Genomic DNA, 15214 nt, shown 5'->3' on the forward strand with positions numbered 1-15214 from the left:
GAGTGGATTTTCTTTACTGCAGTTTTTTCTTCACCAAATATACGTTTTGGAACCTGATGAATATCCGAAGCTTCCTCATCCTCATCCTCATCCTCATCCGCTTATCCGGGGTCGGGTCGCGGGGGCAGCAGCTCAAGCAGGGGGCCCCAGAGTTCTCTTTCCCGGGCCACATTGACCAGCTCTGACGGGGGGATCCCGAGGCGTTCCCAGGCCAGTGTTGAGATATAATCTCTACACCTAGTCCTGGGTCTTCCCCGGGGTCTCCTCCCCACTGGTCCTGCCTGGAACACCTCCCAAAGGAGGCGTCCAGTGGGCATCCTTACCAGATGCCCGAACCACTTCAACTGACTCCTTTCTAAGCAAAGGAGCAGCGGCTCTAATCCGAGTTCCTCCCAGATGACTGAACTTCTCACCCTATCCCTAAGGGAGAAGCCAGCCACCCTCCAGAGAAAACTCATCTCGGCCGCTTGTATCCGCGATCTCGTCCTATCGGTCATCACCCATCCCTCATGACCATAGGTGAGGGTAGGAACGAAGATCGACCGGTAGATCGAGAGCTTTGCCTTGCGGCTCAGCTCTCTTTTCGTCACAACAGTGCGGTAAAGCGAATGCAATACCACCCCCACTGCTCCGATTCTCCGGCCAATCTCACGCTCCATCGTACCCTCACTCGCGAAGACCCCGAGGAACTTGAACTCCTTCACTTGGGCTAAGGACTCATTTCCTACCCGGAGAAGGCAATCCACCGGTTTCCTGCTAAGAGTCATGGCCTCAGATTTAGTGGTGCTGATCCTCATCCCAGCCGCTTCACACTCGGCCGCCAGCCGATCCAGTGAGTGCTGAAGGTCACATGCCGATGATGCCATCAGGACCACATCATCTGCAAAGAGCAGTGATGAGATCCTCTCTGCAACCCCTCCCCACCACGACTACGCCTCGATATCCTGTCCATGAATATCACAAACAGGATTGGTGACAAGGCGCAGCCCTGGCGGAGGCCAACACCCACCGGGAACGGAACTGACTGGCTGCCGGGAACGCGGACACAGCTCTCGCTTTGGGAATACAGAGATTGGATGGCCCTGAGGAGTGAACCCCTTACCCCGTACTCCCGCAGCACCTCCCACAGTTTCTCCCGGGGGACCCGGTCATATGCCTTCTCCAAATCCACAAAACACACGTAGACCGGATGGGCATACTCCCAGGCCCCCTCCAGGATCCTTGCGAGAGTGAAGAGCTGATCCGTAGTTCCACGTCCAAGGCGGAAACCGCATTGTTCCTCTTCAATCTGAGGTTCGACAATCGGCCAAACCCTCCTTTCCAGCACCTTAGAGTAGACTTTCCCAGGGAGGCTGAGAAGTGTGATACCCCGGTAATTGGCACACACTCTCTGGTCCCCCTTTTTGAACAGGGGAACCACCACCCCGGTTTGCCACTCCTTTGGCACTGTACCAGACTCCCACGCAATGTTGAATAGGCGTGTCAACCATGACAGCCCCTCAACACCCAGAGCTTTTAGCATTTCTGGCTGGATCTCATCAATCCCTGGGGCTTTGCCACTGCGGAGATGTTTAACTACCTCAGTGACTTCCACCAGGGAAATTGACGACGAACCACCATCAACCTCGAGCTCTGCCTCCATCATAGAGGGCGTGTCCTCAGTCGAGGTCAACAGAGTCCCACCCTTACTGTACACAGCTTGGATGTTTCCCCGTTTCCTCCTTCTGAGGTGTCGGATGGTCTTCCAGAAACACTTTGGTGCCGACCGAAAGTCCTTCTCCATGTCCTCTCCGAACTTCTCCCACACCCGCTGCTTAGCCTCCGACACGGCAGCGGCTGCAGCCCTTCGAGCCCGCCGGTACCCTGCAACTGCGTCAGGAGTCCTCCGGGATAACATACCCCGGAAGGCCTCCTTCTTCAGTCGGACGGCTTCCCTGACCACCGGTGTCCACCACGGTGTCCGAGGGTTACCGCCCCTTGAGGAACCTAAGACCCTGAGGCCACAACTCACCGCCGCAGCTTCAGCAATGGAGGCTTTGAACACCGCCCACTCCGGCTCAATGTCCCCAACCTCCACAGGGATGCTAGAAAAGCTCCTCCAGAGGTGTGAGTTAAAGATCTCTAGGACGGGGGCCTCCTCCAGACGTTCCCAATTCACCCGCACTACCCGTTTGGGCTTACCAGGTCTGTCCAGACTCTTCCCCCATTCCCTGATCCAACTCACCACCAGATGGTGGTCGGTTGACAGTTTCGCCCCTCTCTTCACCCGAGTGTCCAAAACTTAAGGCCTCAGATCAGCTGACACGATCACGAAATCGATCATCGATCTTCGGCCTTGGGTACTCTGGTACCAGGTACACTTATGAGCACCCTTATGTTCAAACATGGTGTTTGTTATGGACAATCCATGACTAGCACAGAAGTCCAGTAACAAACAACCACTCGGGTTTAGATCAGGGAGGCCCCATACAGGACTCCATTCAGGGTCTCCAAGAAGGCCGAGTACTCTGAACTGCTGTTCGGTGCATACGCACAAACAACAGTCAGAGTTTTCCCCCCCACCAGCCTTAGGCGTAGGGAGGCGACCCTCTCGTCCACCGGGGTAAACTCCAACACCGCGGCGCTCAGCCGGAGATTTATGAGTATCCCCACACCCGCCCGGCGCCTCACGCCCTGGGCAACTCCAGAGAAGAATAGAGTCCAACCCCTATCCAGGAGTACGGTACCAGAGCTGAGACTGTGCGCAGAGGTAAGCGCCACCAGATCTAACTGGTAGCGCTCCACCTCCCTCACAAGCTCCGGTTCCTTTCCCCACAGTGAGGTGACGTTCCACGTCCCCAGAGCCAGCTTCTGCCGCTCGGGTCTGGTCCGTCGGGACCCCTGACTTTCACTGCCACCCATGTGGCAGCGCACCCGACCCCAGCGGGTCTCCCTGCAGGTGGTGGGCCCACAGGGCGTATCCGAAGCTTGAAATGATTTAATCGGAACGGCCCTACACATCTCTCTGCTGAGCCTGGCTATCACCGTGTTTGAGTGGAATGCACAAGTTTGTGTTGCTAAGAGCACGCGGCCCTGGTGCTCAGGCCTTGGACACGACGCGGCTCCGTCACTCCGTGGGTCCCTGAGGCGGTTAGAGGCGGTACACAACACAGATAGCTTTCTCTGTGTTTTTCATCCAAATTATATGGAAATGGTGATTTAATGTTATAATATACAAAAACTGTTCATAGTAGTAATCTGGTACCCCAATTTTGTTGAATAATTTAAAAATGATGGTTCTTCTTTTATCGGATGAAATCATATTTAGTTGATGTGCGATTTGAACCGGTTGTGACTCAGGTAATGTGTGATTGCTATAAACACTTATTAACAGATCTGTATGATGATTATGATTTATTATATTTATGTAAATCTGGATTTGAATATTTAGTGCCTTCCTATCCATTGCACATCACTGCAGCAGAGTATGACAGGTGATCACCTTCAGAAAAAAACAAAAATAAAAGCTTTCCTCCTCTGGCCAATTTCCCCTCAGAGCTCAGCAAAGAGGCTATTGTGATAAACAAGAGAAAGTGGAGCTTCCAGCCAAAAAGGTGTGCAAGATTAGAGGCAAGGAATAGCATTAGGCTGGAGTGGCTCTGAGGGCTTCTGCGCCCCCCGTATAAATAGTTCTTAGTCAAAAGAACACATTTACATGAAGAGATATGAAGTGACTGAGTATGCAGGGAATGAGGCATACTGAAAATGTCTGTAATCTTTCTCTCTCTGCCACATTGCTGTTTGCAAGAGGCGGACAAAGGGATCAGACAGAAGAGGGAGAGAGCAAGTGGTGCGAGGGCCCCTTTATTTAGTGACTGGTGTCTGAGGCGCTGAGCCAACAGCAGTCATCGGAACATCGTGATTACTTTTTTTTCCTTTTTACGACAGGGAGTTGGCAACACAAAGACGAGATTATCACAGAGGCCATGCTACTTTTTGTTTGTCCGACGCCGAGACTTCAACCAGGGTGTGTGTGATGCTCATCGTGAGCAACAAGGTCAGATCGTGTTCGTCGTTCACACAAATACAGCAGAGCCCCCACCGGCCCCGGATGCAACCATGCCATCGGGGGAGGGGGGGGGAGAAGGGGAGAAGGGGGGTGGGGGGGGTATGAGCGGTAGGCACACGTCGCTCAGAGCTGTCAGTCAACATGGGTGGATGGCTAGGACAGGGTCCCTGTTGTCCTCGTGATGTGTCGATGGGGACATGCGTGTTTGACAAGCAGGGGGAGGGGGGGGGGGGGGGGGCATACTCTCTGACGGCCCCCCCAGCTCAAGGGGAAGTGTGTCATCGTGTTGAACTCTTATTACGGGATGTTATTATGGGATGTGAAATAGATGGGAGAAGGAGATCCACGCAGCAAATGGGGCGTTTGCCAGGGTCGACGGCTGGTAAAGACGAACAAAACGTGAAATGAAACGTGGGAGTAGTCAAGACAACGCCCTGCCAGAAGCCTGCAATGGGAAACGGTTGGAAATAACAATAGGAAGAGAACAGAACAAAAAAAAAAAAAACTCTATAAAATAAGAAAATGAGTATTTTTACACCGTTTTCGGCTTTCTCTATGAAGTGTCCACTCCATACGCGGGCGTGGTGGTCAATGCTCTCTACCTTCTGATGAGGAGCATTTCTCCCAGAGGCGAGCCAGACCACACCTGCAGCATACAGCATTATGGAACCAAAAACCAAAGACATGAAATCTAGATTTAAAAAAAGGAGCAATCGTTTTCCGTTACCATGCAAAAGACTGATTAGGGTCCAGATGCTGGCTCAATCCTACTCTGTTGGCATGGCAACCGGTCCAAATGTTGGAACCTTTACCGATCAACCGAAGCCGTTTGAACGGTTGCAATTGCAATGCTCTTGTGCTAAAGCCTGAGTTCAAAAGTGACTTGGCAACTTTAGTCACATGTTACCGGGTACATGCCAACCAAAACACTGACAATAAAGCATAAAGCTTTTAAAAATGTGACCTTCGAGCACTAATCAGTCAAAAGGATAATATTAAACACGTGGACAATGGCTTGTGGGGTTCAAACATATCTGATCTCAGAGTTAATATTGCCACTTGAACTGCTTGATAAAAGCGTCCTCATTAGCTCCACGATAGGATCAGACCGCTGCTGCAGCGTGCATCAAATAACCCAGAGCCGGCTTTCCAGCTCAACGAGTCACCAGAATACTGGGTCCTCGCTCGGCAGAGCGCAAGAAGATGCCGTGATCGTAAACACGTCAAAAAGGAGAGGAGGAAAAACAACAACAGTGTTACCAAAGAGGAGCGGGGGGGGGGGGGGGGAGGACTTATTTTTCTTTATCATCCAGGGAACAGAGAGCCGCCTGGCCGCGGAGAAGCCTTTTCACACATGAGCAGACATCGCTGGCAGATGCATACTGCTCTATATTTATGGATGTATATATAAATCTATCTATCTGTGGCTGGAATCTGGATATGAGAACATGGCAGGGCTGGGGCTGAGCTACTGCCGCCGGCGACGGTGAGCTAAAAATAGACGGAGAGCCGGTGGGCAACTGTCGCCTCCACGGTCTCCACTGGATGTGATTAGCTCTCTCTCTCTCTCTCTCCATTTCACCCTCTCTCCATCCCTCGTCTCTTTTCTTCCCTCCCCATCTTTCTTTCTCAATATCTCCTTCTCCATCTCTCCCTCCCTCTCTCTATCTCCATCTCTCCCTCCCTCTCTTTCTCCGCCTCCCCATCCCTTCCTCCTTCCCTCCCTCCATATATATTTATTCATCTCTGCTGCCATCTCTCCTTCCCTGTCTTTATCCTTCTCCCACTCTGTCCCTTCCTCTCCTTTTCATTATCTGCGCCCCCCTTGCTCTCCTTCCCTCTCTGGTTTATCTCTGTTCACCCTCTCCTTTATCATTTATAGAAAACTGCTTACTTAGAACTTTTGCTGAGCGGTGGCCAGATAAATCAATTCACAGAGTTGCATTATTGGCCCCTCAAAAAGATTGGACCACGCAATGGAGTTGACCGAAAAAAATGGTGTCTGCGTCTGTGTGCCTTATCAGCAAGACCCAACAGACATGAGCCACCATTTTAAGGCAGAATAACTGTCAAGGAAAACTAATGAGGGTTAAAAATTACAAAAGCAGGTTGTGTGTGCGTGCGTGCGTGCGTGCGTGCATGTGCAATCTCAAGGGCCAATATAAAGTGCTCTTGAGATCCTGCGTTCACAACCTTATTATTTTCCATCCTCCACATCCTCCCATATGAACTGTATTCCTCTCCGCCTTCTGCCACCTGGGGGACACGCATGTTTCAAACGGTCCCCTCCCCCACCGCGGCCAGAGCAAATCTGTGGTCTGAGTGGAAGTAATAGCACGGCACTCACACCCCGCCAGATGTTTGCGGTTGTGAAGATAATGGTGTGAGGGGTGGGGTCTCTGGAGGGCCCCGGCACTCTTTCAATACCACAGCTTCCCTTAGAACGCAGCCCTGATGCCGTCTGTCCTGGGAAGATACCAGGTCCATGTCCCTGGCTGGACCAGGCTCTCCGCCAGGACCCCCACGTCCGCGAGTGAGTCTGACATTTTTCTCTGAAGCGCCTGGGAATTCAACTGAGACCACCCTCCCCCACTTCAATCTCCGAACGGTCGAGCATCCATTGAGACAGAGAGGAGGGAGTTGTTCTTCCATTCCCATGATGCACCATTAACAGAGTTTGAACCGGACTGGAGGTCGCAAACCCTGTGAAAGCATGCCGAGAATGCACTCCTGCGTGCAGCGACCCTCGCCACGCAGGCCAGCAGCCCGGGGGGGCCGCGGGGACCCAAGGAGCCAGCTATAAATAGAACATAAGCTCTGGGTGGAGCGTGGAGCTATAGATGAGGGTGGGGGGAGGGGGCGAAGGTAGATAGTGGAGAAAAATGAGTTGAACCTCTTACGTATTCCACTGAAGATGAGTCACCTGGAATGCATATGTCTATAATACTGGAGAAACACGCACAGCTACAAACACACAGGTAACATCAACACACTGCCATCATCTCTATCTACCCACACCATACACTCACACACAAAATACCCTGATAAACACACACACACAGAGTGATTTCCACAGCAGGGCCGGGTGATGCCTGCTCAGTGTGAGCGATGATGAGTCAGATAAACCTGTGACACCTTCCCAGTGCGACGGCGGGTCAGGGATGATTTAGGGTGCTTGGCGTCCTGACACACACACACACACACACACACACACACACACACACACACACGCACACACACACACACACACACACACACACACACACACACACACACACACACACACACACACACACACACACACACACACACACGCACACACACACACACACACACACACGTTCGTCCTGAGAGAACCCCGCCGGCAAAGCGACGCAAGGCACTTGGTCTCAAGGCATGACATGTAAACAAAACAATCACGGTTGGGCCACTTTGGGTGGGGGGGGGGCTAAGGTTGTGATCGTCTTTTGTATTCATCATGCCCCCCCGGGGGGTTTCAGTTCAACCGTTGTACGTCTACTGATGAGGAATGTCACGCTTGCAGGTCCTTTCTAATTTAAGAGAGCCCCCGCCTGCAAATCGCCGTCGGTGTCATCACTGCGACAACGTCATGATGACGTGCCGAGACGTCCGACGTTCTGGCTGACGGAGAACGCAAATCCCAGACTATCGGCATCAACGGTTGTTTATTTTTATTTAATTTTTTGGAATCAAGAGTTGACCCTGCAGCCTGCGATTGGCTTACAACCCATGTTTGAAGCGGTACTCTCCCTTATTGAAAACAACAACTATAACAACACTATAACATAATAACTAAAAACCAATGGGAATGTCATGTGTGCAGAATGTCAAGGATGGTCTTGCGTCGGCCGAGGTCTGTGTGTCCGTGTGTGTGCGGCTCGTCCGTCTCTGTCTGCAGATGTCGCCCTAGGCGTGCTCATGTCATCGGTTCAAATGCCGGGACAAGCGGTGAGAACACATGTTCTATGAAAGCCCAATAAAGACCATCTAACTCAGACCCGAAGCCAAGTACCGGGAGACCCTTCCTGTCCCACTGCCAGCCATAGTGCAGGTATAAAGTCTCAGCTGACAGCTTTGTTCAAAAAAAATCGCACACATGCATCTGATCTCTATAGACATTAATATCCAATTTGTCAGGGACACCCACAGTCCAGTGTGGCGGCATGGATGGATCAAATGTATGGTCATAGTAATGATACAAGGGTTCACCGGAGGGGGGGGGGGGGGGGATATTGAGATTTTCTTTGTATTTGATTTTGGACCTTGCGAAGACAGCCCTGTAAATTGTCGTTATTATCAAGGAACTTTAATCTCTAAATATATAGGATGGATGCTTCAATGTGTGTACACAATGGGACCACATTTTGATCTCATATGGACTCTTATATTGTCAAGACTCTGAGCCTTGACAATATCAGTAAACCTCAGTGTTTCAATGACCACTGACATTCATCACAGGAGTGAAAGTAGGCTAACATTTAGCTTCGACACTTCGACGTGCAAAGGGAAGCAGTGTTTGGAGTAGGATGGGCACAGCGTACAGATGGCGGGTGGGTTAAAGAGGCAATAACAATGCAGAGAGGATGAGTCACGGATGGCCAGACAGACACCATCTTCTATTTACTACAGTAGAGGCCAGTCTGCGCAACATTCCTGCTTGATAAAAAACAACAAAAATACAACAGAGGTTCATGCCTGGGCCCTCTTCTCAAGACCCTTAAACAAACCAAAGTAATTGGCTCTGCGGCGTGATCACCCTGAGTTTCTCTTTTCCTCTGGGCATAATCTGATCCACCGTGCTGTCAGTCAGCGGCTGTTGTCAGGAGCTCACGCGGCCGTTGGAAATGCCAGCAGGCCCGCAGCTGTACCGTATGGAGGAGCGCAGCCATGCAGGGAATACAAGCCTTCTGTACAGGTATTAGGGAGGAGAGTTCTGCCGGGACGGAGACCATGGGTTAAGGTCTTTGTTGTTGAGTGAGTGGAGGTCCAGATGCGGGCTAATGCACCCCCCTCCTTCTTTTGTCGATGACTACAAGTCTACATAGTGGAACCCTTACCCGATATGTACTGATATATAATTAAAACATAGAAAAACTGATTCACAGATTCACTCAGATTCACTCTGAGCAGAGGCTAAACGTCGGCTGGTTCCAAATCCAGAAAGTATTTACAGTTTGTTTGCTTGTTTACCTCTTAGATCTACCTGACTGGTAAGGCTCACACTGCTAAAGCCCTGGCTGCTGGGCTTTTATTCACACTTTTTCCATCATAAAGATGATTATTGATCCTCTGCATATGGAAGCCATCAACAATGGGAAAAGTAATAACAAACTACCAGAGTCTCAACTATCACTAAAGGCATTAGTCATCCCAGACCTTTCACTAACTGACTAAATGAAAAGACCCTTTAACACCATCCACATGCATCTCAATAGGTCAGCCATATGCTATCCAGTGTACGGAGACCCTGTGTGTGTGTGTGTGTGTGTGTGTGTGTGTGTGTGTGTGTGTGTGTGTGTGCGTGTGTGTGTGTGTGTGTGCGTGCGTGTGCGTGCGTGTGTGTGTTTTGTGTAAGTGGACGTGATGAGGATGGAATGAAGGCATAGAGGGCGATTACACAGGTTGTTTAAGCAGTTCATTGAATCCCTGTGTGGGTTCAGGGCTCTGCTCTGAACCCACTCTGCTCTGGCTCTGCTCTGGCTCTGCAGCTCCGACGCCGACACTCACGGGGGATGAGTCACTGCAGGCGGCTCGGGTCAACCTGGATCCACGGTGCGCCGAGGAGCCACCCCCCCCCCCCCCGTGAACCCGGTGAGTTCATGCAGGGGTCTCGGCTCAGAACTACTGCGTGCCCCCCCCAAGGCCCACCGGCCCCCCCACACCTCAATCAGTCCCCCCTTCGTGCTGCTCCCCCCCTGGATCGGATCTATTTGGTGTCTCTCTGGGGGGCGGCGGCAGGCAGGGGGCTCATTCAGGTCAGCCAGTGAGGTGAGAGCCCAGAGACTGAGCCTCTGTGTCCCCGTGATGGCTGATTTCGGTGGGGTGCGCACTGCCCGGGACGTTTGAATTGTTTGAATGAGTGTTTTTTTGTTGATGAGGCAAAAACAAGAGGCGGTTGTGTTCCCTGACGATGCTGTGGTTAAACGACAGCCCCTTTGCAGCATTAGTAAAGTAGTAGGAAATAATGAAGTCAAACTGATTTTGCCATTGGTAAAGTATTGGTCCTAAATGAATAGTCATTAGTAAACAATTCAGATTCAGTTATAAATTATTAATAAGATAATGATAAAATGGATTCATTCATAAAGTGCAAGTTGATGATCAACAAACATTTTACAAAGTGTTAAGTGATAATGCTTTATCAAAAATCAACAATGCTGCAATTCTTGAGATTTTATGTTGCCATTAAGTATTTTGTACAAGCTCAACTAAAGTGAGGAGCATGTATGCTTTACTACTTATTTATATTTATTAATTACTTGGTACTGCTGCAATTGTACTTGAGGGCATTTTCAGCTTTCAAATGTAATTTATAATTGCTTAATAAGACAAAGCTAGTCTTCACTTTGGATGAGCTCACACAAAAGACTATCGGATGCTTTCCAACCACCTGACCTAATTATGAATTGCAGCAATATTTGTAAAGCATAATTAACACATTGTAAATAGTTGGTAAATTAAATGAGGACTTAACAATTTACTTTGGCTTTATTATGACTATGTATGCTTTACTTTAGATGCCTAACTACTTAACTTATAACCAAATAAACTTTTACATTTGGGCTGAAATGACCTAAATTAAAATCAAGTTGTGTTAGAACATCTTTGAACTTAAGGCCACTTGACAAAACCAAACTTCTTTATCATGTCTTTACCATTAATACAACTTGTAATTATACCTGCTAGTAATAAGATGATATATGGCTGTCTTTCCAAGATCATAAATCAACACATTACACACAATGACAAATCTTTGCCAAACCTCACAATACACAAAGCTGAATACATTTGTATGCATAAATGGCTATGCTAAAACTAAGCTATCTAGCAATGGGATTAGCATGGGACACACACACACACACAAAACCTGAGGGGAATACGTCTGTAGTTAAAGGACGATTCCGGTATTTTGAACACCTCTTTCTGGTTTGTCTAGGATGAAATAGAGCGGTTTACACCCAAATTTAGACTATTGGTCCTGTCTCGGGTATTTGGCTAATTTAGAATCACCCCTGCCTGCTTCAGAATGCCTAGCTATGGGCAATCAAACATGTCCTTAAAACAACCCTAAACGTTTGTTTTCAGAAATGTGCAACTCACCGAGTAGTTAGTGGTGTTCGTTGATGTTCCAAATCAATAATCGAAAAGGAAGAGGAAGTATCAGAAAATTAACCTCCTTTAAGCTCAAATACATATACAGTTGTTGTGTTGTGTTGTTGATATACGTATGGTGGACTGAACTCAACCTCAACGGGGCCTTGTATGAGGTGAGTGTGTACCAGGACAGCTGGCCTCTGGCCTTTACCTTGATGTGACTGTACTCCGTCTTGCCGCCCTCTGCACCGCCGGACTTCTCTCCGCGGGGCTTGAGGACATGTCGCAGCGGGCTGGAGATGGGCAGTCCGGTCACACTGATCCCGTCTGGAAGCACATTAGGACAACACCATGTCGTCAGCGTAGAACGAGCACAAACGCACGTAGGCCACACACAGAGCAGCCTGTGCATAAACACAGGCGACGGGTATAATCTAAATGTGCTGGTCACTGTTGGAGAGAGGGACATCCGAGTTGAAATCATTACCAAGAAATAGGACAAAACTAATCCTACAGTTGTATAAATGTGGCATTTTAAATCCACATTTTAAACTAAATGATGAATGCATTATGAAATATATAAATATATAAAATATATATTATATCTTGAGCCTCCGCATATAAGAAAAATGACGCAATCCACTGCCTGACATCGTATGGTACACAAATTAAGACATGCGTGTGTCTGTGGATGCAGTCAGCGAAAAAGAGGCACCAGGGCCTTGAATCCATAAGCCACAAGTTCAAGCATTGACCACACAGTCTGCTCTGACTCCTCTGGGTATTGATAGTGGTTTTTATTTCAGTGTCTTTGTTGTTTTGTTTTGGATGGAGCATAACCAGAAAATATGGTATTTCTTGAATGCAAAAAACATGAAAGGGGCAGGATTCGGTGACTCTGATTTTGCCTTAAATGCAACATAACAGGCAGCCTGACAATCTCCTGACCAATTCACAAATGCATATCAGCGTGGAACCAGTTTGGTCTGCAGAGGGCAGACCAAACTGCCCTCCGGATGCAATCCGATAGACCTACTCCCAATCAGAGCAACCAAACAAGAGACAGCGGCATCCATCTTGGGTTAAAATGCCTCCACGGTGCTCCTCTGTCCCTTGGTTGTGTTTTGCCCGACCCACTGCGGGGAATCAGTCTGACCGTTCAGAGTGATTTCCAGCAGACCTGCACTGGGGGGTGCCAGAAGGTTGAGGGGTGCCAGACACATATGCCAGAGCTAATAAAACATGAGCTAGCAGATTTGTCTGGTGTCCAGGCCTAGTAACAGGTGCTTTTTGAGCTGGTATCATTGCATTTTACAAAGTTATGTCTTCATTGACCAATATCAGAGCTATTCATAATGAATGAATGAGTTGATTAAAATCCACTTGTTTAATCCGATTTAATTTTGTGTTCAGCTAATTAGCAATTAGCTGAAAAAAAAAAAAGCAGTGTCTGGGGTCCCAAAACAGGAACAGTTGGAAGCAAAGATTAAATACAACACTTAAAGTAGCTTTAGCATTGTCTGGCTGCCAAGGAATACCAGGAATTCCGATTCGGCTTTTCACAGGGCTAGCCCGTTGTATCCAGATTAAAGGGTAAAGACAGAAACCTAAGGATGTATGATACTGTGATGATCATCACGCAGTAATTCAGAGACCATGTGTAATATTGGTGTATTGCGATTGCGATTTAATATGCATTTTTTATTTTTATTTATTAAGTTCCTTTTGTTCTGTATTATTCACTAAAAAAACAATAAATCATTATTTAGTATGACCAACACAATTGGAAGCAGTCAACATATAAACTGCTCTTTCCTTTAGGCCAGGCCGATGTGTTGAGATGCATTGATATTATAACATCTATATTTAACTAGAAAATGCATTTCCTGCAGAAAATGCGGTGAGTGCTGTAATGCAAACTGAGGTTGAAAATATGTTTTAGTAAAGCCACATAGTTAAAGACGTCAAGAAATGTTAAATGGCTTGAATCAAGTGAAGGGATTTTAACAGAGTCTAAATGGAATAAACAATGTAAACATGCATACCATTAAAAAAAATGTAAAATGGTTGGACATTTTTTTTTAAATGAAGTGTTAGCTAATGTGATCAGGTTTGAATACATTTGAGATAAAATATAGAAAAACTGAGCTGTTCTGTTGGCAATTTCCGGCCAACTATACACAAAAAACCGCCCAATCAACCAAAAAACCCGCCCAAAACGTATATTGCCAGAAATCCGATAAATTATATACTTCTGCAATGGCAAATGCACAAATATACACCTTACGCAACCTGATTGTTAACTAAGGTTATGTACAAGGAACCTCTCATCTATCTCTGGTGAAAAATTGAGGAAGGAGGTAGGTCCCAAATTTTGTAGAGAATAATAAAGAAGAAAGAAAGAATAAAACTTAAGAAGAACAATGGTTGAGCACTGCATGCAGCACTCACCTAACTATTGAATTGTAAAAGAAAAATAGATATAAATCTTACTGATCTCCAGTCAGTAACGGTAACAAATCACAAAAAAAAAATCTCTCCCTCCCCAGTATATGTTATAGGTTTACATCAGTATATGTTTAGTTTAAGTGGTGGTCAGGGATGAACCAGCATGGGAATAAATCAACGAAGCAGAGGCTGATCTTAATGTTTCACGTAGGCAGCTTTACCCTGCCTTATTGTGTCTCCCTCTCTCCCTCAGAATGTCAACATACAAATTAAGGCTGATGGATAGACCCGTTAAGTCTTGCAGAGATAAAATAAAAAGGGGGTCAGCCACTTCAATGGCTAACATTAGGGATGTGCTCATCCATGGCAGTGACGATTCAAGCAGCCTCCACTGGATACACAGTTTGAATTCTGAAGTAACACTGCAGGCCTGGAGCCATTTCAGAAACACACTGAAAAGTGAACCCACAATGTGGAAATCAAGCCACCAGAACATGTTCAAACGGTACACACAGGCCCGTCCACCACACAGCGTGACGGCCAAACGGCTTGCTATTCCCTCAATAATTGGGAACCCTAGCCACCTCTCAACAGAATCTCGATTGTTGTGTGTCCTGGCTCCACAATGGTGGAACAAGCTCATCACTGACAGGGACAGCTGAAACCCATCTTTCACCGCAGGCTAAGACTGCATCTTGGCAATGAAAAATAAAAAAAAGTCTCCTTCTCTTGTTTCTATATTATAGTAATCAAAAGCAGGTGTTATGCTTATTCTATGTATGTAATGTACACTAACGATTCTTGCACTTTTGAGGTTATACCTTTAATCTCGAATGCACCCAATTGTAAGTCGATTTGGACAAAAGCGTCAGCTAAATAAATGTAATGTAATGATGATGACGTCAGGTGTCGTGATGTCACTGGCATTGACTTAATGAAATAATCTGCGTGCCATCAGAAGAGTGCCATGTGTGTGAGGTTCAACACTTCAGTAAACCGCATTGCCTTTCAACACCAACCTGTACGGCCTGTGAAATGCAGACACTGAGGAGCCACGGTCACTTTTGATGTACAGAACGCGCTCGCTTTAATTCATTGGCCCGAGGGGCATATAGATCAGTGTGAGTGAATGTGTTTGAAGCCTTTGTCGGGCAGAGGGAGAGCCAGAGAGGATGAAGAGCATCATCGGGCTCTTATCTGTTGGGTGCGAGTGGCCCTGCCATGAAGAGCTCCCACACACACACACACACACACACACACACACACACACGCACACGCGCACACACACACGGGGGGGGGGGGGGGGAACAGTACACTCTGCCATCATTCAGTGTAATAATATTCATAGGAAAACAATACCAGGAGGAGAGATGCTGCGATAAG

The 15214-nt window shown here is 47.6% G+C and overlaps 1 protein-coding gene across 2 annotated transcripts in view; it reads right to left on the reverse strand.

The window, feature by feature from the left end:
- The window catches only part of trappc9 (trafficking protein particle complex subunit 9), a 149757-nt gene that overhangs the window by 77245 nt on the left and 57298 nt on the right, over positions 1-15214 (reverse strand). For both annotated transcript variants that reach the window (XM_084484762.1, XM_084484761.1), the window contains one exon: positions 11595-11710. In XM_084484762.1, coding sequence (XP_084340888.1) covers positions 11595-11710 — 116 coding nt within the window. The remainder of the gene's footprint in view (positions 1-11594; positions 11711-15214) is intronic.

This window comes from Micromesistius poutassou, assembly GCF_964030765.1.
Source record: "Micromesistius poutassou genome assembly, chromosome: 20".
In the NCBI taxonomy this organism is placed as follows: domain Eukaryota; kingdom Metazoa; phylum Chordata; class Actinopteri; order Gadiformes; family Gadidae; genus Micromesistius; species Micromesistius poutassou.